Source organism: Gymnodraco acuticeps, unplaced genomic scaffold (genome assembly GCF_902827175.1).
Source record: "Gymnodraco acuticeps unplaced genomic scaffold, fGymAcu1.1, whole genome shotgun sequence".
Classification (NCBI taxonomy): Eukaryota; Metazoa; Chordata; class Actinopteri; order Perciformes; family Bathydraconidae; genus Gymnodraco; species Gymnodraco acuticeps.
In genome coordinates, this window is record NW_022990940.1 from 1,331,801 (window position 1) to 1,356,552 (window position 24,752).

Consider the following 24,752-nt stretch of genomic DNA (forward strand, 5'->3'; position numbering starts at 1 on the left):
ATGAAGACGTATTTACTTTAAAGTGTCTACAGGGGAAACAAAAGGCTGCGTCTGCTTTTAACAAATCTTCAAGCCGGTCTGTTGTTGTACCATGCAGCAGCAAAAGTGCGCTTCTTTCCTGAAAACAATCTCCCTGGATAACGATCCAGTTTCACCTGCTTGGGTTTATTAACCCCAAGATCATCTGGGGCTGTTGGTCTTTGAGCGTTTGCTTTTCAGCCAATTTCTGATGTACATTTTGTAATTCAAACAGAAATGGGAGTCCACAGAATGCACAATAAACAAACAAATCCAGAAGGCGGCAGAGTGTGACGCTGTGATTGGTCTAAATGTGGACGAATCACAAATCACAACAGAGTCACATGCATTTATTTGACATAGCCTGCGATTTTTTGTTTTAGTTACTATCTAACATCAGATACATCGTAGCATAAAAGTTCACAGTTTATTTATAATTAAAACAAATTTAAATGTTATACATTTAATAATAATAATAAAAAACGTGTATATTGGGGGAGGGCAGGAATGTCAAATGGGAGGGCCTGGCCCTCCCTGGCCCTCCCACGGCGCCGGGCATGCCTTGATTGATTGATTGAAAAGTTTATTAACAGCTTGTATATTGGGTACAGTACAGTACAGCTCAAAACATACAATTGTTAAGGGGATGCAGACCAGAGAAAGACTTTCGTCTTGTTTACATCAGGGTCCCCCATTTCCAATTCATCATGTCATTTAAGACAGATAAGACATATTTGACATACAGATGGCTTATTTCCAATTTACATACAGGTGTTTTTTTTTTACATACATACATGCCTGCCTGTCAGCCTTCCATCTGTGCACAAACTTATCTCGTGCCCTCATTGGTCATGTGCGCGTTCGTGTGTGTTGGAGGAGGGGCTCTGTAAGGAAGTGGCAGATTTCTCCGGTTGTGTATTTTCAAATTCTAGCGCACTCGAGCTGGTTTCTCCGAAATTACCTACCCCACCTTTAAGGTACTTTCCACTATTTTATCTTTCAATTTTTTCTTATAAAAGCGTACATTGTTCTACTTTTACACTTAACATGTAAATGTTGAATGAAGGACTACTTACATATTATTGTATTCAAGCATACAAATAACATTGTGATACTTTACCACCATCACTGCTTAGTATAGCTAATGAAGTCATTAACAGGCAGTGTGTGTTGTCCAACAGCAACCATGTGATTGATAAAGATGGTCAGTGTTATGCTGCCCCTGGCGGCAGCAGAGCAGTATAACACATCACAGAGGGATGCAAACATTCCTCCTCCCTTTACTCCTCCTCTCTCCGCACGGTGCCAAAACCTCCCCCCAAAGCCTCCGGCTGCACCACCACTTTCCTCAAGCTAGAGACTTTTTTTTGATCAGCACGAAAACAACATGGCAGACGTTTTCGTCAAACCACAAATCGGAGGAGGCGGCGGGATTGTGGTAAATTAAAACGAGAAAACACGAAAGCATGGCGTTCTACAGCGCAGGGAAAAGTTTCCATTCCAAATTTCCAAATTCAGGCAACTTTTCACACCTTGTATTGTGCCCGCATGTGTGTTGTTCGTGCAACTTTTGGTGATACATGTCGTTTGGTGTTTTGCAACTTTTAAACGATCAACAGATGATTTGAGTTGATGTTTTTGCTCGCAGATTGACGATGACTGGCCAGGCTACTGTTTAGATCTCTTCAGCTATCCGGCTCACTACTCCCGGAGATTTAGACTGTGTCGTCGTTCCACATGGTGTCATCGTGGACAGGTACAGCCCCAAAACCCCTCTTCTGCTGCCATTGTAACAAAAACCTTTGAGCCTCCCAAGTGTTTCTGCTGTGAGGTGGCTCAAACTATACTTGCTTTTGAAAAATTCTGAGAGATTCTGGGAAGATTCACTTCTTGTGGACCATGGTGCTGTTTTCAACTGTTGAAAACTATAAAATGATCACTGTCTGTCACACAAAACCAAAAAAAACTCACCAGCAGACCATTATAAAGCATCATGATAGATACACACACTTTTCTAAAGTTTATGATTTTGATGGAAGACATTAATGTGGACCTGAATCTTGATCTACATCACAATACAGTGATAAAGAAATATGACAAGTGTCAGAATACTTTTTAGTCAAAGGTAGTATAAGTCTTTGTGTTGATGAAGAAATTATGTTTGTGAATAGTGACAAATGCAGTGATTTTATTTGTTCTAAATCTGTGAAGAATTAGCTGCCAAAATATTATTCTGACTGGAACATCAGTAAATAGTGAAACATTACATTTATGATAACTTGCATTGTTGTGACATCTTCAAGTGTCTTTTTAATTGACCAACAGTCCAAAACTCGAATATGTGTAGTGTATCATCCTCATATGACAAAAGAAAAGCAGACATTCTTCAGAAATTGTGCCGCTGCATTAAAATAGTTCTGATAGTCCAGAAATGTTTACTTGTAGCCTAACCTTTCACCAAATTCCAATGAAATGTGCTACTGTTTTTGAGATAGCATGTTTACTTACAAACAGGAATCTAAACATTACTCTGCTATGTTGGACAGATTGTTGTGATAAAAAGACTTGCCTCCTTCTTCGTAAATGGATAGAAAAGTTATCCAGATAACAATGTTGACCAGGGACGTGCACAGACAATTTGAGGGGCGGGTGCTCAAGTGAGAAAAAGGGCACTTCCCATAATCATTTATAAAAAAATGTTTTAAAACAAAAAGTTAAATATAGTTGCACATCTCTGACTTACTGACCAATTTATTTTAATACACTCACGCAATTGTTTAATACTCAACAGAATTCTACAAAATAATCAGCTAACACAGAGACAATGGTCTTCTTTAGTATTCACTAAGCACAAGAGCAGACGACAAACTAGTCAAATTAATAGTTATTAAATGAGCAGCCAACAATCAAAATTATGAAGTTACTGTTTAAGGACATTACAGGCAAAAATATCGTTTTTTCATGTACTTGTTATTTTGGTCTATTTTGCTTCCATGTTTTCTTTCACTCTAATAGAAATAAAACTTCCAAGAAACACATATAAATGGTGTTCGCTTTACTACCATGTCTGAATTCATCTATAGATTTAAAGCTAATCTGCATTTAGACATAACATTTCAGGGGAAAATACTGACTTGACGTAAGTAACTATCTGGGGAAGTTGTGAGGTGATGTGTTTTTTAGTTTTATCCTTTTCACCTGCAATGCCTTAGTAACTGCATGCAAATTAGCGCATTTTAATTAGGCCTAGTTAACGCCTACTTTGCATATCAATATGGCGATTGTGATGACGTTATTAGATACACATTTGAATGCATTCACTTTAAGTGTCTCCCCTTAATGGTGGGGTAGGTAAGTTTGAGAAACCGGCTCGAGATACACTTTTTATTATATTTCATGGAATGCTCTTAACATCCCGATAGCAATGAATATCTTAAGTGCTTTGACAAAAAATCCATAAAAAAAATTCATTTGTGGAAGCCGTAGCGCTGTAAAAAGCACGACCAATCATTTTAGCCGGCCCGGCTAAAATAACTGGATGGCCTACCTGCCTGTCAGCCTTCCATCTGTGCACAAACTTATCTCGTGCCCTCATTGGTCATGTGCGCGTTCGTGTGTGTAGAGAGAGCATCGGAACTTCACAGTCTTATCTCCCGACCTGATCTTTTTATTTTGTATTCAATCAATATATTTTTTGAAAGGGAAACTGTGCGCAAACAGCAGTAGATATTCTAATGCTGTCAAAATTATCGCGTTAAAGGCGGTAATTAATGTTTTGAATTAATTGCGTGAAAATATTTAACGCATTTAACTCATGTGCAGAATGGCCCGCCCCATACATCCCACCAGTGGCAACGCTGGGGTAGGCTACACCCATACCAATAAATGGCTTAGCCCCACCTTGAAAAATGATGTTAAAGTAAGCAAAATAAAGTCCACCAACTCGCGGAGTAAATTGCACAGAGAGCCGTTAGTAAGATTGATTTCAGTAGCCACTTGTCTGGAAATACCGAAGACCAGAAACGGTTTTGAAAACTTTTGTCACGTAGTGATCGTCTTCTCAATAGAACATCTTTGATAACGGCGTGGTGTTGTTGCAGGAAGTCCCGACGGAGAATACTTTTGCTGTAGTACAGGGGTGCACATAACTGGTACGCAGGTTATGTGCGTAATCTGAAATGCGTACCGTCACTTGTGTCACAAAGCGCATTTGCGTACCGAGGTACTTGTGAAGCTTTTCCAGAAGGCGGTTAGATCACCCTACGACAGAGTCGGTCTCCGTGTGCACAGACAGGGCTGCTGTTAACATCGGCCTGTACAACGGAATTGTGCCAAAACTACGCCAACCGGCTGCGGAGGGAGACTTCCCCCCCCCCCCTTCACTGGAGAACTGCGCTAAAACAGCTGATCACAACGTTCACACTCTGTGGTCACGAAGTACTCCACTAGCCCCCCCCCCCCGTGTTGATAGAAATCAACACGTAATGAAATAAGACCCCACGGTTTGATGATTGATAGGTGTGTGGGCTGCTGTCTTTCATTTTGACACACAGAACAATGTTATAATAAACATACATACATACATAGGCTACTGTATGTTAAATGGATATATCCGCCTTCTTTCATTTATCTTTCCATTCCCACAACAATATACATAAAGAAATGGCATATTTTGGACATAGTTTGAATGGTGATTAATCATGATTAATTAATTTTTAAGCTGTGATTAATCTGATTAAAAATTGTAAACGTTTGACAGCCCTAAAATTCATTTATTTAAAAAAAAAAGGGGGTAAAAGGGCACTTTCTCTAGTGGAAGAAAAAGGGCAGGGGCTCAAGCCCACTTTGTGTGCACGTGCCTGATGTTGACGATTGAGACAAGTCTGGATTTCTGATATAATTATATCTAAACTGCTGTCAAAGCAACAAGTCCTTAAACCCAAACCTACCAAAGACACCTTATTGACAGCCTGCTGATAATGTCCCAGACAGATTAAATGGCTTGCTAGAGTGTCACGTTGTTTACAGGATAGAACGTCTGGCTCGAAACATCATGGATGACCTGGGGGACCATGACATCGTGGTGCTGTGTGTGCTGAAAGGAGGCTACCAGTTCTGTGTCGACCTGGTGGACAAGATCAAGGCCCTCAGCCGCAACTCCAACCGCACCCTCCCCATGAGGGTCCACTTCATCCGACTCAAGAGCTACCTGGTGAGCTCCTGCTCAAAGCGACACAAACAGCACTCTGACGCTAAGGGACGTGTGAAAACTGAATATGTCCCATGACATAGTCAGAAGATGTGTGTTATATTTAATACATTATGACACTGGTACCTTTGTGTAACTTTGCTATAAATGTGCCTCATGTAGCTACAGCATCACAAGCAAAGCAGAAAAATACCATATATTTTGAAATTATATAGGTGATATGCATTTGCCCGTGAGATAACATACAAGTACACCTTACATTGGTCAAATAATTCAAGCTAAGATTGCATATTCTTCTTTTGGTGTCTCTGTGCACCACTTATACCAAAGCAAATTCCTCATATGTGTAAACCTACTTGGTAATGAAACTGATTCTGATTTGTGTCCATGAATCTTAAGAAAAACGGATGAATAATATAGGCTCGTAAAAAAATCTGTTGTAGCTGACAATGATTATTTGTTTTTAAATAGGATATCCAATGTTCATTTAACTAACTTGTTGATTTTCTATATTTTGAATCCCTCAGAATGATCAGTCAACAGAGGATCTTCACATAGTCGGAGCAGAGGATTTGTCTTTTTTAGCTGGAAAGGTAATACTTTTCTCATCTACACCATTAAAAAAAACAGCCCAACTTAGATAAAGAACCACATTTGAGTCCAGTGAAACATAATGATAAGCTCTATTACAATAACAACTCTTTACAAGTGGCATCAATGAGTATTGAGAGAAGTCAGCCTGAAGAGGGCAGCCTTCCCTCATCTGCTATCTCCCACTCCATCCTGAGGAAATGGTTCAGTGCTTCCGTGACGGAGATCAAAGATGGCAGTTTCTGACAAACCCAGCAGCCATCAGATACCAATTGTTCTAATGTAATTGTTTAAAGGCCTCCTTCACTTGATCTCAGTGGAAGCAAAGGGTAGCATCTGTGTAAATGGGGGGATACGCTTGCTATCATTGTTGCTACAGGCTCACTCTTTATTTGCTTGTCTTGTTATCATGAAATCAAACGTAGTACATCACTGGGCTCGAGTAGGTGTGTGTGTGTGACTGTGTAGTGTCACCTGGGGCCTCATTTATAACGTTGTGCGTAGGATTCACGTGGGAAGGTTGCTTACGTAGTAGAAATCCAAAAAATAGGTACAGACATTTTCCGATTCACCGAACATTGCGTACCGGCGAGGAAAGTGCGTACAGCACTTCCTACGCCGGTTTCCCTTTATAAATCACAACCGACTCGAAATGCGGTGCAGCTTTTGCGGGCTTCACGTAACGCCCATATTTGCCTATAAATAGTCAAAGAAACGCCCATTCATTAATTCATTCTGACTGACTTTATGAAGAAGATCGCAGGAAATGACGACAGAACAGCTAAAAAAGACATCTCACACCGTGTCAGATTTTGGTTATTTTGGGGAGGTCGAGATAAATCATATTGTTTGGTGGATGTAGTTTGAACCAGAGTAGCAGCATGGAGGTCGGATCGTCACCAAAATAAATAAATAAGTGGTCCGAAAAAGGTTCATGACAAAAATAATACACATAGCCTTCCTCAGGCAGTGTGTTTGTACCGGGGACAGGAGACACCCCCTTGATGAGAAACTGTAAGAAATGATCGGGGAATCCCTCCGGAGTGGAGTCATGACGACTGGATCTGAATTATGTTTTTGTATTTGGTGGTTTGTGTCCCAGCTGTCGATCAGCTGTGCGCAGCGTCTCCACTGCAGCAACTCTATATCCACCAGTTAAAGGAAATACAACTAATGTGTTGTGTTATATTAGCTGTACAATTGACCACATATGGTGTTCTTAGCTTCCATACCTCCTGTGTTTTATGAGCGACTTATCAAGTCTTAGCAAACGGCATAAAACATGATTAAACATGGTAGTAGCCTATATAAAACCATGCTCCTACAACCTATAGAAATGCAAAACCGCATCATTTATGAGAAAACATTTCATAACATTAACACAACATATTCAAGGTGGTTTTAAATAACATATTAGATATTATATCCGTATTTATTTATTTCTCCAAGTTATGTTTTTGTGTGCACTGAGGAGTCTCAAACAGGCGTTTGTTAAATCATTTTAAGATTGGCTTTAATCAATGTTTGAAAATGAATTCTTCATATATGATAAATGAGTGGTAACATTTTATTTATGGTATTATTTCCACATATTTCTCTCCATTCTTCCTTCTGCCAACGGTGTCGCAGTTTGCTTAGGATGGGTTAGAGTTTGCGTGGAGGACCGCATGTTTTCCCGTCAAGTTAGTATTTTATAAATCGCAAACATTGCGTAGAAACTGGCGTACGCCATTTTTTGAGCGTATATCCCTTTATAAATGAGGCCCCTGATCTGTATATGTGTATATCTGTGTATACTTTTAACTTTAAGTGAAATGTACAGGCTAATTTCAAAACTATGGTCACAGTCATTTCTGGGGATGGAAATAAGAGAAGCCAATATTCCGACAGACACCTTATTTCCTTTCTTTGGCTATTTTCAAGTGAATTATAGTTTCTCCTCTGTAACTCATGCACACTACGTCAAGAAATACGCACTTGGATATGGGTGGTATGAAGAACATAACAATTGAAACTACGACTGGAAATTGCTAGTTTTGTCTCACAAACATATATTTTAGTTTCACATAAAATGGAAAAAAGCAGCAAGTCCTGCCATTTAAGAAGCTGGATTCACAGTCTAGCCTTTTGTTCTGAAAAATAACCTAAACAATCGATCAAGTTTCAAAATAGTTCATTGTTGTTTTTTAAAGATATTTTTCTCCCCACTTGTGGTGTGTGTGATGGATTACTTAACTACTACTACAGGAGTCAAAAGTATTTTTAGGTAATATAAAGCAGCTGATCTAAACACACACCTCCCTTAGCTAAGCGCACACCCACTAAAATGCCCTATGGCCAGGCGTGGCAACAAGAAAAGGATATGAGGTAGTGAGCTTGAGTCACTGCCGGCTGCTTCGCTCTCAGTATTTAAAGTGTGCTTGTGAAATCCCTGAGCACCCTGTGATGTACGGCTAAATTTAGTCACCTTTTTGTAACAGAGTGCTGCGATGGTTTGCTGGAAGAGATAAACCAATTGTGTGACAAGGAACATTACATAGTTCATTTTATGCCTTATCCTCCCAGTGCATATGACAGACAGTGGCTCACCCTTTTAATAAATCACTTATTCCTTTATATTTCTCCAGGGTTTACTGCATTCCAAAATAAATCTGTATGAATAATGAGTCCTAAAAAAGCACGACTGCATGCTTGGCTGAATCCTTTGTTTGTAAAGTAGAGTATACTGCAGACAATGACACGGCAGTTGAAGTTGTTTTTTATAATTGTGACCTATCTGAGTTAACTGAAGCTTTAGTTTTTGTTAGTATAAATAGTGCCCAGTTGTCTTCAGCCAATTAGTCAAACATTTGCAGAATCTCAGCTATTTCAGTATGGCATTTAAACGACTGTAGGGACATGGGCTTCCAATGTAGATGACATTTTCCATAGATGATTTTATCCCTTACTGATTTAGGGTCTGCATTAACAAATACGGATGGTTATTGCCCACGTTTCAACACTTATGCTGTTACTTATTCCCAGAAAAATAAGCTTAAAGATGTTAATTTCCTTTTACAAAATTACAATTTAAATTTGTGTTGCTTTTCAAACAAAGCAGTACAGTATTGAAAACTACTTGCCTCTTTTTTTCAGCTGTAATTGTTTATTTTTTGCTTTTTAGATGACCATTGTTTGTGTGGTTAACATGAAGATAATCCGTTTTATTTCTGTTCCAAACCAAGAATAATAGTTTGTTCTGCTCTCTCTTCTCTTCCCAAAATGCTCTCATAAGAACGTACTGATTGTGGAGGTAAGTCAACCGTGTTTCTGCTCCTCTGTTTTTCTTCTCCACCAAATAAGCCTGTTGTTTTTCATAGCCTGGATGGTTATCCAGGTCAAGGCACTTAAAAGTCTCATATTCTCTTTACAGGACCTGAGTTCAACTTCAGGAAACTTTTTAAGTTGGCTGACCTGTATTTGGGAAATATGATCATAAACCTACTCTTGTTAGCCTTGAAGGAGAAATAATGACATTTACAGGAAGGCCATCGTTGTGGTCACTGAGTCATGGTTACTCTCTTTATGTAGGCATTGCAGGATTTTGAAACAACGGTCATTAGTCAGTGCTTAAGCATTTGTGAATATGCCCCTGCAGTTATTGTCTTATACTTTATTTTATTTTTTAAAGTTGCTATTGTTTTGATTACCTTTTTTAATAGTTCTACTATAAATGATGAACACATCTACATGAGTAACAGGATAATCTAGTGCTCTTTCCACCTGTTTTTACACTCATATCCTGTCACAAGAGAAAATAAATGTTTAGCATAAGTGTGTTGGGACAATCCGATATGAAGGGCTTGTTGACCTACATTTACATGACAACAGAGGCGTTTGTGTGTCAAATATCACATGTTGGTTTTAAATTCCTCTTTTTCAAGTGTAAGTAAAGTTATTTTAGAGAATGCTCATAAACCGTTATGTAATACAAGTGCAGTCCGACCAACTTTTTCCTTTTCACTTGTACTGCAGTGTAAAAATAAGTCTGTTTTTTCATCTGCATTTACTTCTTGGCAAGCTCTTGCTTTCTCAATCCAGTTTTCTTTAAACTTTTCCTTTACAGGCCATTGTGGGCACCGGAAAGACAATGAATGCTCTCCTGAAGCATGTTGAATCCTTCAGTCCCAAATTGATCAAAGTAGCAGGGTAAGTTATACTCTAAAGACCTCAAAACCAAACTAGCACAGTTTTCCTCTTTGTGAATCACTCAACATCCGCCTTCCAGTCTAGACAGAAAGAGGGAGACAAAGAAAGAATAAGTGATGCTGGTTACTACTCTTACATTTAAACCTAACAGGTAGAAAGAGATATCTCATGATAATGTCTGCTTTTTTCCCTCCCAGATTGCTGGTTAAGAGAGTGCCACATAACTCAACATGTCTTCCTGACTGTACGTATCTGACCAGCCCTTTTATGTGTTCATGAGTCATGGGTTTATTCTCACTTAAAACAGTCGTTGCAGATTGTTAGTCAGTGAGTCTTTGGACCATGGAAATATTTTCTATCAATATTCCACTTTGTCTTTTGATTTCAGATGTCGGCTTTGAGATACCTGATCGGTTTGTGGTTGGATATGCCTTAGACTACAATGAGTATTTTAGAGACCTAAATGTGAGTTGGTGCTGTTTTTTAAATTATAGACAACAATGACTCTTTAGTGAAAGAAGTCATTATGACTGTCTAGTAACATTAACCATTGGGGGAGTGGCTGGATTAACGTTACAAGTGAGAATATTATTTTACAAAACCACTTTTAGAAAAAAGAAATCCAAAAAAAGGAACCTGATTATTGCTTACATGAACAGTAAACCTAAATAAGTCCAAATGTTGTGAAATAACAGATTTTTGGAAAAATCACACATAACACTGGTTGCAAGTTTCCCAATCCTACCAATTGTATTGATTTAACAGGCAGCATTTTTAAGAACTTGTTGTTTATAAAGTTATTGAGAATCTAGAAATACTAAGATTGTATTTCAGTAAAACTGTTTATATTTGTCTAATAGCAACATAAGCATGAATGTCACCTTTTGTCATAGTTTTACCTTTATGTGTTAGATTATTGCAATCCAATGAGAAAACTCCGTAATCTTGTACACCCTGACCTCAGCTTTCTTATCATAATTTGCCAAAGCACCTTTTATTAGTGCAGAATAGATCCCAAAATAGTTTTAATCGAGAATCAATTTGAAGTCAAATTTTATCAGAGTAATCTTAATCTCATCATGAAGAAGGGAACAATTCACACCCCTTCTTACATCATTAAATACAAATAAGTTTGTACTGAGTTCTATTTCTCCTTTTTTTTCAGCATATCTGTGTGATCAGTGAAAGTGGGAAAACAAAATACAAGATTTAAAAAAGGACTGCAAAAGGAGGCCACTGTCAGATGTCATCTAACAGCAAGCCTGAACATTTTCCCTGGGATGCCATTCACTTACAGCTGCTATCGTGACATTTGATCTCAAGCATCCCCTGATTTGTTTAAACATTCCTTCTATGAAATGTGTTATAACAATAGACACTGACGTTTATCTGGTAATTTTATCAAAGCAAGTACATGGTGTACTTTGCTTTTAAAGTAGCCATTTCATTCTTAATGTTTACAGAAGTTATCTGTATTGATAATTGAAATACAAGGAAACTGTGTGCCATAGTTTGTTTGACTTTAACACAAATTTAATCTCAACTTTGCTTCTTGTATGCATTGTAAAGGCTTGATAATCATGACCTGTATGAATGTGATACATTTTCTAAAGTCAGTGTGTGATTAGGTAACAAAGGAAAGCTTCTTTTAAAATGACAGAAACAGAGTTTTAATAAGAAATTAGGGATAGATTTTAATGTGTACATTGCCTGTCTGGTATTTCATTAGGTACTGTTGTTCTCACCTTTAATGCTGGGCAAACACTGAGTATACTTACTACTTTAAAACTGAGATGTAGTGTAATAGGTATCTAATTTCTGTATTTCCTTTTATAATATAACATGCAAGTAAAGTATTTCAAACATTTTCTGTGTCATTTATCAGTTTAATATTATCCCATTATCGGACTTAAAATAATGCACTACATACAGTATATTAATACAATTTAAGTGAGGTCTTGGCTGGCTACCTCATAAGTTTTTTTTTAAGGCTAGTAATATACCAAAACATATTAAATTGTGTGATTTAAATATGTATTTTTGTGCTACATCATATTACTGAGCTGCTGGGATGTTTTACATTCTAGTGAAGACCAGGGAAACTAGCTCATTGAGGAGTGCTCTTAAACTCCTTAACCTTTTGATAACTGGTGTATTATTGAATATTTTTCATTTTAAGACTTGACAACAGTTGCATCCTGAAGATTGAGGTTAGAAATTCTTTAATTAAAAAAATAGATAGGTTAACTGCCAATGATCTAGTACAGGGAACAATAGAGAGTGGTTGTGTTGAGCTGCAGTGCTCTTTGTACACACCTGACATATGACTCCCCAGACTTTAAGCAGGGAACACAATGTGCCTAAAAAAACAAAACAGTACTTTTCATGGACTCAGGCTGGGGATTGTAGTGAATTGACTCTGACCTGAATTATGCCCTAACAACTAAGGAAAATATAAAGCACCCTAATAGTATTACATTATTAACAGCCTACGTTTTACTTGTAGTCTTCACAGGAAAAAGTCTTCAGATTCATTACTTGAGTAAAAATAGCAATAACAGACATTAAATACTCTTTTATAAGTAAAGGTCCTTGGTTAAAAACCTGTCACAGGGAGACACTGGTGAAGAGGGCAACATAGCTTCTAAACAACCCCATGTTACTTCCCTAGTTATTATACTTTACAATTCCTTTTGTAAGAATTGTTATGATCAAATATGCAAAAGAAGAATTATCTAATGCTAACTTTTGGTGAATCAAGGAGAATTCTGCAGACAAAAATGGATTAAGTGTAGTCAAATACACACCTTAAAGGTCCCCTATTATACTGTTTTTCATCAATATATTATAGGTCTCAGTTATACAAAACATGTCTCTGAAGTGTTTGGCTTGAAATATCAAACAGATCGTACATTGTAGCATCCCATAAACCCCCCTGTTTCAAAAGTGCTGATTCTCTGTCTTTTACTTTAGATGAAAATAAGATGCCACTCCCAACGCCCCTCTGAGAGATATTTGGTTCTAGGAGGAGATTCAGGTGATGAGGTGCAGGCGGATGTTACTGGCTAAAGGTTACACAAGCCAAAAAATCGTTATGAGATCATAAAGAGCACTTATATACTAATAAAGGACTGGCTTATCTAAAGCCAGTTGAGTAGCACTTGAAATGTTTTGGCTCTATGAAACCTGATGTACTTATATGATTCTGTTTTCTTCAAGGTTGTGTCTTCCTGGTCGAATACTTATTGTAAGTCGCTTTGGATAAAAGCGTCAGCTAAATGAAATGTAATGTAATAAAGTGGCCAAAATCTGATCAGCTCTTTTTCAGACAGGTTTTTATATAAATGGATCAGGACAAAAAGTGAGCAAATATTTTTTCCTGAAACTTTCAGAATCTCTTTACACAGAGGTGACACGTGTTTCTGTATAAAATACATGAACAAGTGGAATTTGCATAATAGGTGACCTTTAATGTATACTTCGGATGGTTTCATTCCACCAGACTGCAAAAACGTATTATGGAAGCAAAATAGCAACAACTCTCAAAACGGACCAATGCATGAAAAACAATGTGTTGGATTGCAGGGTCTCACTGTTTTGTGTTTGAAATCCTGCACACACAAAAAAAAGGCTATAGCTGTCAAATAAATGTAGTGGAATAACAAAACAAGTTCCTTTTGATATGTAGTGAAGTAAAAATAGATCTTATGGAAAAACTATTTATGGATGACTTTATTGTCATCCATGATGTAGTACATCGTTGAGTACAATTGTGTTTCTCTGGCCAAAAGAATGCACAATTTACAAACATATAGTACAATAACAACTATGTAGGACAACAATGGAGAAATATGAATTCAAGTAGGCTGAACAAATATAAAGTGCAATAAACAAAACCTGTTTATGTTTCATGAGGATATATTTTGTAGCACTTTTTGGGGAAGCAGTTCAAAGATGTTTTGTCTATCAGGTACAAATGGAGTTGGACCTCAATTTAGAAGTTGTTTTCCTACTGCTGAAAGTTGAACTAGCTGGACAGGACAGCTTTGTGAAAGTCTCCTCCCAAAACTGACCTCTGCAACAAAAGCTCCCAATCCCAAGAACAGGTGGTCCCTTATGGTGGAGGGGAATAAAAGGGACATTTGTCAGACCTCTGACAATCTGAGCATGTATTCTACAATATGTTCAAGGTTGTTTGTAAAGCACTGTCGCTGTGGGGCAATTGATTTGAATTATCTGCTTTGGGGAGTATGGCAGCAAGATGAGAGCAGAGATTATATGTTGTGTGAGCTCACATTCCTCATCCACTACCATCCACATGCCAGCCCTTCTCGACCTCACTTTGAACCAGGACATGTGACTGCTCGTTCTGCCTTATTGTTTATATGATACGAAAGCGGGTTGAATTGTTGAAAGGCTAGAACATAACATAAGTGTGTCTTTGTTACTTCCACTTCGTCGTCCGGCAGACAGGGAACGTTTTCTCCCCACATTAAACTCCAGTTGAAACGGCAAAAAAACACCACTTTTTACCAACGCAGCTTACTTTTTGCAAACTCGCACCTGATTGGCTCGGTCAAATACAACCCGGCTTGTGATTGGCTGAGAGCATCCTGTTGACCGAAGGTGGACTCCCAGAGAGTAGGGATCGGGAACGCTGGGAAGCAAAAAAATCTCCTGCTCCAAAACGGCACCATGCGCCTCCCCTGTGTGGGTTTGGAATAATCACCGGGAAGCAGTTTGTACTCAAACTATATTAAATTATGACAACGCCTGACCATCTAGCAACTCCCACGCTAGGATTTGACTTTTTCTTGTCGCCTTTATGGATACTGGCTGCGGCTGTTACCGGCCTGTAATGACGCTTTGCAACTACACAGGTAACTTTGTTTAAACTCCAGCCGTTAGCATGGATGCTAACCGCTAACAGCCTGTAGCCTCAGTTAGTTTGGTTGTTGTTTTTACTCACTTTACAAGTTATCTTTCACAACGTGTATAACGCATAAAGTGGGTACGTCGGCTCGTATCGCCTTTTGAACTTTCTTTGTGTCGGTATTATATTACATGTAACAAAGAAAAAAACTACTTTTGTCTGTCGCTGGAGAACAACAGCTCGACACGCTCTGCTCGTGCCTCAGTTGACCATCAAACAAGAGACTTTCAAATTCACCCCCTGTAACCACACTACCGATGGTTTTATAATTTAAATACAAACCATATGATGACCAAGTGTCACTTATGCTTTATTATCCTGGTCTTATATGCTTGTTGTAACTTCATTTCAACGGACTCTCTTTCGCCCTGCCTCCCGTCTGTAACTCGTCCACTTGTTGCTGGCCATTCATTATGCAGTGTTGACTATCCACGTTGTTGTGCTTCAAGCTGAAGGCAGCAACCTCAAATTATTCTCGGGTGAATAATGCGGTGATATCGTGGTTTGTCACCTCTCTGTTTTTCACTACGTCCACAACTTTAAGGTGATACTCAGTTAAGTTAGATTAGCATGTTGCATAATGCTGATTGTCCATCATTAAGCACGGATGGTCTACTATTATGTTGTTGAACAACTAGGGTATTGATTCATGTTGTTTAACACAGTGATAGACGCCATACACAATTAGCTAATTTAAAAATAGGCCTAACTCTAAAACAAAGTGCAGTAATAACATATGTCTGTGATTTCTTTCTCTTCAACAGATGGACTAATAAATCAAGCAAGAATGGAGCTGTAAATTGGACAAACTGGAACTATATACTTGCATCCTGCTGGAGCTATTTTTTTGATATGGGCGTTCATGGATAAAAGGATTTTATTTGAAGTTGAATGATGGCATCACATTGGGTTCATTCTGAAGATGATGGGAGACAACCAGCAAGATCTTCTTTCTGTGAGGTAAACAACAACAAGAACACAACTCAAAGCTCACACGCTGAATGTTATTTGTATAATAATGAATGACATTTTTCAAATGGGGATAATGAAAGACATTTTTCAGGGGCTACCGACTCTCTAGTTTCTCTCTCTCTCACTATGGTGTTTGTGGGGGAGTAGTGTGTGTTTGACACTTTGGCCCAGCTGTTTGTTCTTGTAACAACTCCTGCTGGATTGTTTAGCTCTTCATCTCACCAGTGCTTCACTGTTTGGGTTGTTTTTTTATAATAACTGCTGCCAAATTGTAGGTTTTTCTTGTAATCGGCTGGGGTTGGTCATTGTATATTTCCAGATCAAAACCCAGATTTCCCATTGCAGGACAATATATTAGATTATTTTTGTTTTAATCAAACTCATCACTGGAGGAGACAATGGCAGTTTATTAAAGACCAGTCTTTCAGATTTTTAAGCTGTGACCTCTGTAACGCCAGACAGGACACCATCTGCTCCTCTGAGAGCTTGCTGTCTGAATGAAGACCGTTATGTTAAACTAGTAGGTAGAACCATGTACTCTTTGAAATAGAACCTGTAGTTTTCTTTCATTCACTAGATTGCTTTTAATCTAATATTCAGCTCGTCACTAAAGCCCCTCTGCTTCTATGTGAATAATCTGTAAATGAGGGATCCTCATGTTGTTACTTCAAACAGACGGACTGAATTGGATTGTAGATCATTGAATAGAGTACATGAGAGCTATAAGGATAATGTTGTGCTCAACAAGATATTAATTCAATTTGAATGCATCTGATAAGGCGTCCAGAGATTCTTTGAAGTCTAAAAACTTAAATAAACTCTTTTCCTAGTGGAAACACAAGCACAGTGATGTTTTTAACACAAAGCTCATTACTGCAGAGAAAACTACTTTTGCAATTTGGTCTTTTCACGGTCAGACTAAACAATGAGTTGAATGAATGATTCGTAGAACACAATTCAGATGTGGATAGTGTGTTCATGTGTACAGAAAATAACTCCAGGCAAAATAAAATCTTCCTGCGTTGCTTTTTTAGAAAAAACATATTTTGTATAATACTCAAGAAACATGTTTTAGATTAGTTTTTCTTTTGGAAGTGTTGTAAGGTGTTTGGAGAACCTTGGTACTGTGCAGTCGGTGGAAATCCTCCTTTTTAGCAGTCCCTCTCATAAGCCTACCACACAAACCAATTCATGTGCTAATTTTGATCCGGAAACCCCCTGGAGTCTGTGGCCCTGGGATTTTCTGGAAATGATGACACTGTGGATTTAATGACTTCAGAAGTGTATGGGTTTCTTAAAAACCTATTTTGAACGCGTGTTGCCAAGAAAAACGTGTGATTGTCTTTGTTGATAATGATTGGTCCAAAGACGTTGATAACAAATGTATTTTTATTTCAAGAAAGGGAGAAAATGAGTTACAAAGAGAACTAAAACATGAAATAAAGATCTTATTTTTAAAAATAAAAGTACAACTGTAGATTGCATTATAACAGCAAATAATATATAATAATACTCAAAAAGTGTGTTTATTGTATTTTTCTGTAAAAACATTAAGGACATTGTCCCCATGTCTTCTCATACTTTTCTAGTCATGCAGTCTTTTCTATTCTTTTGACCTGTTCACAACCATTCTGACCATTGGTCCGGTAGATCAGTGATTCTCAAACTAAATAATGTTCTTCCTTTGAAAAAAAGATTCAGCCAAGTACCCCCTGATCAGCGCAAAAACTATTTGTTAGGGAAAAAATGCCTATATAAAGAGGTACATAGGCCTACAGTGCTGCACCATCATTTATTAAAACAACAACATTGTATCTGAGAAACACTTAAATGCTACATTTAAAAATGTTTACAATCCATCACTAAATTCATGGCAAACCAATTTTAACATCATGCAATAACACAGAGACGACATTAGTTGCATTGAACTGATCTTTTTAATAAATTGTACTTACAATGTAGTGAAACATGGGCTTGAGCTTCACTGAGGAACTTTGTTATTCTCAGTGACAGGAAGGCCACTGCAGTTATTACACTTCGCGTTTTGAAATATGTGTAACTGTTAATATAAAACCCACACTGCTCAAACTTCGTTACTTTTCCTAAAATTGGTATATCTATTTATTTATTTATTTTGGGGCGTGGGGAATGAAGAGAACAAAATATATGAGCATGGGATTTTGACCCCTCATATGCATAATGCTGTGCTATACTTGCGGCCACACGCTGTTGCCAAGCAACGCTTATTGTTTAGGTGTCCTTTGATAAGCCGGCAGTCATATAATTAACTAGAACTAGCTAGATCTGACGGATTTGGACATAAACGCGAGTGAAGTCTAACCGGACGCGAGAGAGAGATCAGATCAGCTGCTGTGACGGACCGTTGAGTGGAGCAAAATTAAATACACTAAGAGTTAGACCTAACACACTTAGCTAGTTTATCTACTCTGGAACTAGCTAAACTAGTTATAAATATGTGTATTCTTTACTGTCGGGTCACTTAGTACAGGTTCAGCGAGCTGCACGACTCGAGACGGACGGGATGTCAGGAGAGGGAGAGGAAAAGAGCACCCCGTTTATTGTTCCCATTTTATTATCCAGAATTACTGTAAACTTTGAATAAAGTAGATCATCTACTATTAGAACATTAAAGCATGGAGACATGTCCCAGTAGTTTGTTTAAATGCATTACTTATGTTGTTTTTTCATTAACATAAAATAAATCTCACGCACCCCCTGCAGTACTCCAACGTACCCCTAAGGGACTGCGGTAGATGATTGTTTCCTATATTGCATAACAACTTGATAGAAACAAATATATGAGTTGATTTAAGATTTTGGCCTTGGGCTTTTGCTAGTGTATTGTTCTTTCCTTTACACTGGAGTGTGTGTCTGCTTTATCAGCTGCTTCGTGCATGGTATTCAAACATTGCATCTGAATCCAAATAGCAGACAAAGTGGGCTTAACGTCTCCATCCTCGACTCAGATTCCTAGACTAGACACTGAGTTTGCAGAACACACTGGTATAAATATCTCTATACAACAAGGATTGTATCACACTATGGATTTATTAATGTGTCCTCCTATATGATGAGTAGACTTTAGGCCTTTCATGATTCATAAAACCTGCCCCTTAGTTGGTTATGCTCCAGTAGAATGACAGAAAGGAGAGTGTAATTAACTACTGTTCTGGATGATGAAACATGATCTATATTTAGCACTTTAAGGGGCTATCGACAAACAGACCCCGCCTGTCCCCGCAATCTTGGCCTCATTAAGGCTCAGCTTTATCTTATTTAGTCCGTCTGCCTTTTACAGAACCCTCTGTGAAGGCATCATACGGCTAACTGATGGCTATCGGAAGGAAACATGTACCTTCAATTGGATAGAAGAAGTCTGTTACTTCCTGTTGGCTTATGGTTGTGTCTGTGATGGCTCAGGGGGAAACATAAGAGATGGTCTTCTATGTGATTCAGTTGTTCCTCCTCCCATAGTTTCTGTGCTGTAAAAACATCCATGTCATCTTAAATGGAACGGCCTGTGACATTTTCTGTCAATTGTTTAAATATCTCCCTTTGTAGCTTGAATCATGGAGAATCATTAACTGAAGGGGGTTCTTTTAGAGAGCTGACTGCGGTTTTCATCCTTTTACTCAATCCTGCTAAATCCTTTTAAGCAATATGACGGGTTAGAGATGTTTGGTGTTGGCAAAACTATGCTACTAATATCTTTGGTTAAAGCTCAAATGTTATACAAGCTTAATACGAACCTCTTTACAAGTCAGTAAGCATTCATTGTACACATTTAACAAAGCTAAAATGTGCGAGATATAAGCTAACAGCTGTTTTTTGTTTTAAATCTTTCTCCTAAGGAAACCAAAAGCATCTGTAATTTCCTCTCACAGATGAGAGTGGGCTGTATAAGCAGTCAAGTCTCCTGGCTACATTTCGCTGTAGACAATGCACTGTTTTACTTCTTTACTCTGCAGTCTCATGCACGTGGTAGATGGGCAGCTTGGCGGCACTATAAAAGACCACATAAAGAGCAAAAATCGAAATTGTTACAGTGTTTAATTAGGTATAAATGTTCTGTAAATTGGATTAGATACTTACACCCAAGTCGCTCCCTACAGCAAGGGACAACAGGCAGTTTCCCTCAGCAGGTGGCCTCTTGTAAGACTACCATGAATGTGTGTGAATGGGTGAATGCTGACTTGTATATGTAAAATCACTTTGAGGGGTCATAAAGACTGGAACACTGCTTGCAGTCCCTCTGACACTACCATTGCTATGTCTTTCTGCTTCTTTTGATGTACTGCTTGAATGCAACAAATTGCTTATTCTATTCAAATCAAATTTAAAGCTACTTGTTTCCAACATTGTTTTATTGCACACATTGAATATCAAACTGAACTCCAAAGACACCAATACAAAAAACTGAGAGTAAATTACAATTTTAAAATACGGTCTTCTACTGATCCCCTTTTAGTGACTCAATAACTCTCGTAATGTATTTTCATTATTATTTATCATGCTATGACAATACATACAATGATATATAATGCAGCTCTTTGAAACCCACATTATGAATGTAGATATCAGTTTTTGTGTTAATGTTACAGAACCACCAGGCAATTTTAAAAGTCTCGTTCTTTAGACGATGACCCTCGGAATAATGTCATGAAAAGAGGCCAAACTTCAAAACAAAAGTCCTGCATGAACAACAGCCAACGGACTTTTGTTTTCCTCCCGTTTGTATGTTACAACTAGAAGTGTGGCTTGAAGAAGACACACACCACGGCCCACATGGACTGAGTAATGATGCCCCTAACCTTGTCTTGCGCTACAGGACTGGAACACCCAGGTCTCCCCAGTGTCCCTGTATCATTAGCTCAGGCTTTTCACAGTTAAGTGCTTGGTTTAGACGGGATGTGGTGTAGAATTTGGCAGCCCACAGAGAACTAGGTTTCTTTACATTTTAAGACTGTGTACTTGTCGGATTTTTTTTTAGAGCAGCCGATGTCATGTGGTGCTTGTAATGTGTCATTTGGTGATGTCAGCAGAGGCTTTTAAACACACAGGCCGTGCAGTGTGTGGTTTCATGGTATTTGTTAAAATGAACAAGGTAGAATTTCCTGTTCTTATACAGTGTGTAACTAGCCTCTAGATAACAACATTTGTGGTGTGTAAACAGCTGTGCATGGACAGTTTCCCCCCTAAGATGTCTGAAGTTGGTTAGTATTGGTTTTCCTGGCATGTAAAGGGGGCATTTGGGTGTTTTTGATGTGGGGTTGTTTGAGGTACTTATCCATAGTGTATTATCTACAGTAGATGGCTGTCGGCATCCACCCAGTTTGGAGAAATAGACAGGAGTACTGCGTGAAAGCTAATAAATAAAATGCTCTGGACAGGGCTGGAACAAATATTTTGTCCACCAAATAATTAATATCAATTGATCAGTTGAAGAACATTTTCACATCTTTACCCTGCAGATAAACAGGCCTTCCAGACAGGGAACTGAAGCTATTTTGCCCATCTTTACTCTTTACTCAAAACCACCTGACTTCATTAGAAAAATCATTTGAACACCATTTTATATTTGACCATATGGCCAGTTTGGTACATTCTAAAAACATGTGGTGGATATATCCATTTGATACCATGTAGCATTGCTTTTTAAATGTAAATGCCAGTTGTCCTGGCAACACCTGATCTGTTGATCTTTGCAAATACAGACTCAAACAATGGCTACAGCCCCAGTGTTAGAAAACCCCCCCTTGGATAGTGTTGTTTTGGTGTTTATTCATTATTTGGGGATGTTGTTTGAACCGGATGAGGCTGAACAGATCCCAGCTGCTGTCTGCAGCTCTCCGCTACAATCACATTCATTCAAACTCAAGAAGTTGCTATAAATAGATTCACTTTCACTTGCCTCAGTAAATCCTTTAAATACCTCGGCAATATGTTTATTTTCTTTAGTAGATGTCACTCAAACTGGAGTTAGCAATGCAATTAGGCAACTGTTGGAAAACAACACAGATTTATGGCACACAAGAATAAGCCCCTATATATCAGTTTTTATACACAGGCACTTGTTTGAAGGATTCATACATTGTTTGTTCTGCTGTTTTGGGACTCACTGGAATCTGGGCGTGGAAATGCGTGTTCCCACTCTGAGACGCGGTCACTGCTTGGATCCAATAGATATCCAGCAGGAGAACAAATGCCTACTGAAAACCTTTTCCCAGCTGCCTCGCCCAGTGCAAATATAAGTCTGGCATTCTGGTGATTCATAAATGGGTGAAAGGCATTCACTTGTGGGCAGGAGGGAATCGGCGTGTGTTTTGATGTGGGTTTTTCTCTTTCACGTGCTCCTTCTTTGTAAGCCCTTTTTTTAAAAGTAATCTCATAATTTTCTCCCTTTTGTATATTGATTTTCTTTTGACCTCTTGTCACGGTTATTTCAAAGCATTTTGAATCTTGTCCATCAGGTTTATACCAGAGTCTGACTTTGTTCTTCGTCCTTTTATAATATAGCTGTTTTTTGTTCGAGAAAAGGGGAAACCATGAAGGAAATGTGGGTCTGGAATGTATTGACCTGGAATGTCACAACAGTATCAACTATGCAAGTGGCAATGATAACAATGCTTGGCATGTGCCTGTCAGGAGGCCCACACCCCCTTCTGTCCTCCACATTACAGATCAGAGAGTTGGAGATCGCCCTGTGCTCAGGCTGCTAAATCAGATCCAGTGGACCGGGATCGGCCTGCCCCGGAGACCAGAGGGGAGCAATGCAGGCATTTCAAACATTCAGTTGATCTATTGTCATATCAGCACAAGTACTTCTCCGGGTATTGATTGAAATGTTTTCTAGTGGCGTGAAGGCACCCAGGACTCGTACAGATACACACTTCAAAAAGAAAGTGCTGGTATCAAAGAACAGCCAAATCTTGGTTATGCACAGTAAAACCTGTTTTGCTAGTCTCATTAAAATACATGGGTGTCAACTGCACCTGCAGCTCTATGTTCCAGCCAGCCACTGTAGTACTATGACTCTATACACTTTGCATGTTTGAACTCTTGTATGTGTTGAACAGCTCCGGGTGCTACTTAAAATGCACTTTGATCCAAACAGTTTATGCCCCTGCCTCTTTCAGAAGCATATGGTTCAAAAGCAGAACAAACTGTGGTGGCTGAGAAGCAGTAAAACACAGTGAAGCGAGTACATTAAAACATGCTTTAACTCGACAGCTCCAGGCACACACTTTATTTCTAATGACCCATTGAGTGTGAGGCTGGATGGTTATCCCGTGACATTTCTCAGAGTAATTGGATGGGGGCAATTGTGGTTGTATGTTGGTTTGAACAAACTCGCTCATGATTATTTTTGTTTAAATGTGGTCTGGTCATTTACTACTCCCCGCAACAGCTGAATCAAGTGGGAGAGCTTTTCAGATTTATACATTTATAACATTTTACAAACGGGTCAGATAAGTATATTTTGTGATTTAGTTGTGCATCAATCACCATTAGACAGTAGTCTTGTAAATCCTTTTGGCTATGTTAACATGCTGGTGATTTACTCAGATTTTCTGACATTTCACTCAACATTTCTGGCCAGGCGGAGATATCGTAAATGCAAGCTCATCAAATTCCTCTCATTGTGGGGGGAAAGTCTATGCTTCATGGGGGGGAGGGTTTGTTTGAGACAGGGTGAGGGGAAAATCCTCTTCTAGTGTGGAAATACAAGAGTGTTAGAGCATAGGTGTTCATGAAAGTTGTACTGGAACAGGGAATATGATATGGGGGGACCTGAATGAGGGGGGGTGTTGCTGCACACACGATTTCACAAAGGCGTGCGGCTAAAAATAGCCAGTAAACACAGGGGTGGGTGTCCAAAGCCCTGAAGCCTGAAATGCTCTACACTCCAGCTGTGAAAATGGGAGACTGTTGTAAACACTGAGCAGCCTATACCGTTTTCAAAATCCATTTCTAAACCATGTCCACCTTTGATGAATAAAACTCTGTATAAATGTACACAAATAATAACATCGTTATTTGTTGATATGTGTATGGGGAATGACTTGTGTGTATTTGTACTTAAAGGAATTATTTTGGATTTGAGCACATACGTATTGCATTATGTACACTTTCATAATTTCACTTTTTCAAAACAATTCTCATAGATCCCCTTATCAGTGTGACATTGAAAGTAGGACTACATTTAAACGCCGTCCTCCATCTTTTTCCATTTGTAGAATGAATCTCCAGATTGGAGGAACTCGGCTGATTCCCCTGCAGCGCAATACTCGACAGACGAGGAGGCGTTCTCATGGCCGAGACCTAAGACCGTGTGTCTGCGGCGCACCTCCCATGGATTCGGCTTCACCCTGCGTCACTTCATCGTGTACCCACCGGAGTCCACCGTGCATTTTCCGGTACATTTCAGTATTTGTTTGTTATCTTTCCTAAGTTTCGTTCACCTGAGTATTGTTTGCTTATCACATAAGATTACACTGAGTCAACAGAAAGCCTGGAACTTGAATTCTCTGACCGTGAACAACAAAGTCACCTGAGTATTTCTGTGTTTTTACAGGAGGAAGATCATGGCCGCAGAGGTAAGCAGAACACTTGGCTGTTTCACTTCATGCATTCCCTCCAGCTCTGCTGAGTCAGAGCAGTGCCCCTAACTTCTAATGACCCTTAATCCGTCTACTCTTTGGCTCATGTTGCTTCCTTGTGCGATTAGAACAATGTAGCTCTGTGTGTCACTGACCTTTGTGAAAGCATGAATGGTTTGGTCAGCACCACCTGCTTCTGTCCTGCACTGACCCACCTCTT

At 38.8% G+C, this 24,752-nt stretch overlaps 2 protein-coding genes across 6 annotated transcripts in view; both read left to right on the forward strand.

The window, feature by feature from the left end:
* Positions 1–1,390: 1,390 nt before the first annotated feature.
* Positions 1,391–11,873, forward strand: prtfdc1b (phosphoribosyl transferase domain containing 1b). The gene is given in 10 exon segments (XM_034234587.1): positions 1,391–1,456; positions 1,667–1,726; positions 1,728–1,774; positions 5,047–5,230; positions 5,755–5,820; positions 9,093–9,110; positions 9,924–10,006; positions 10,204–10,250; positions 10,395–10,471; positions 11,172–11,873. Coding segments are annotated over 10 exon segments (681 nt in total). The 5' UTR covers positions 1,391–1,405; the 3' UTR covers positions 11,220–11,873.
* Positions 11,874–14,633: 2,760 nt separating this feature from the next.
* arhgap21b (Rho GTPase activating protein 21b) overlaps positions 14,634–24,752 on the forward strand; it is a 39,084-nt gene continuing 28,965 nt past the window's right edge. For 3 of the 5 annotated variants that reach the window (XM_034234470.1, XM_034234472.1, XM_034234473.1), the window contains exons 1-4: positions 14,634–14,886; positions 15,704–15,899; positions 24,170–24,349; positions 24,508–24,529. In XM_034234470.1, the coding sequence (XP_034090361.1) occupies positions 15,831–15,899; positions 24,170–24,349; positions 24,508–24,529 (271 nt within the window). In that variant the 5' untranslated portion in view covers positions 14,634–14,886; positions 15,704–15,830. Of the gene's footprint in view, positions 14,887–15,303; positions 15,484–15,703; positions 15,900–24,169; positions 24,350–24,507; positions 24,530–24,752 lie in introns of those variants that run through there. The other 2 variants (XM_034234471.1, XM_034234474.1) reach the window with 2 other exon arrangements.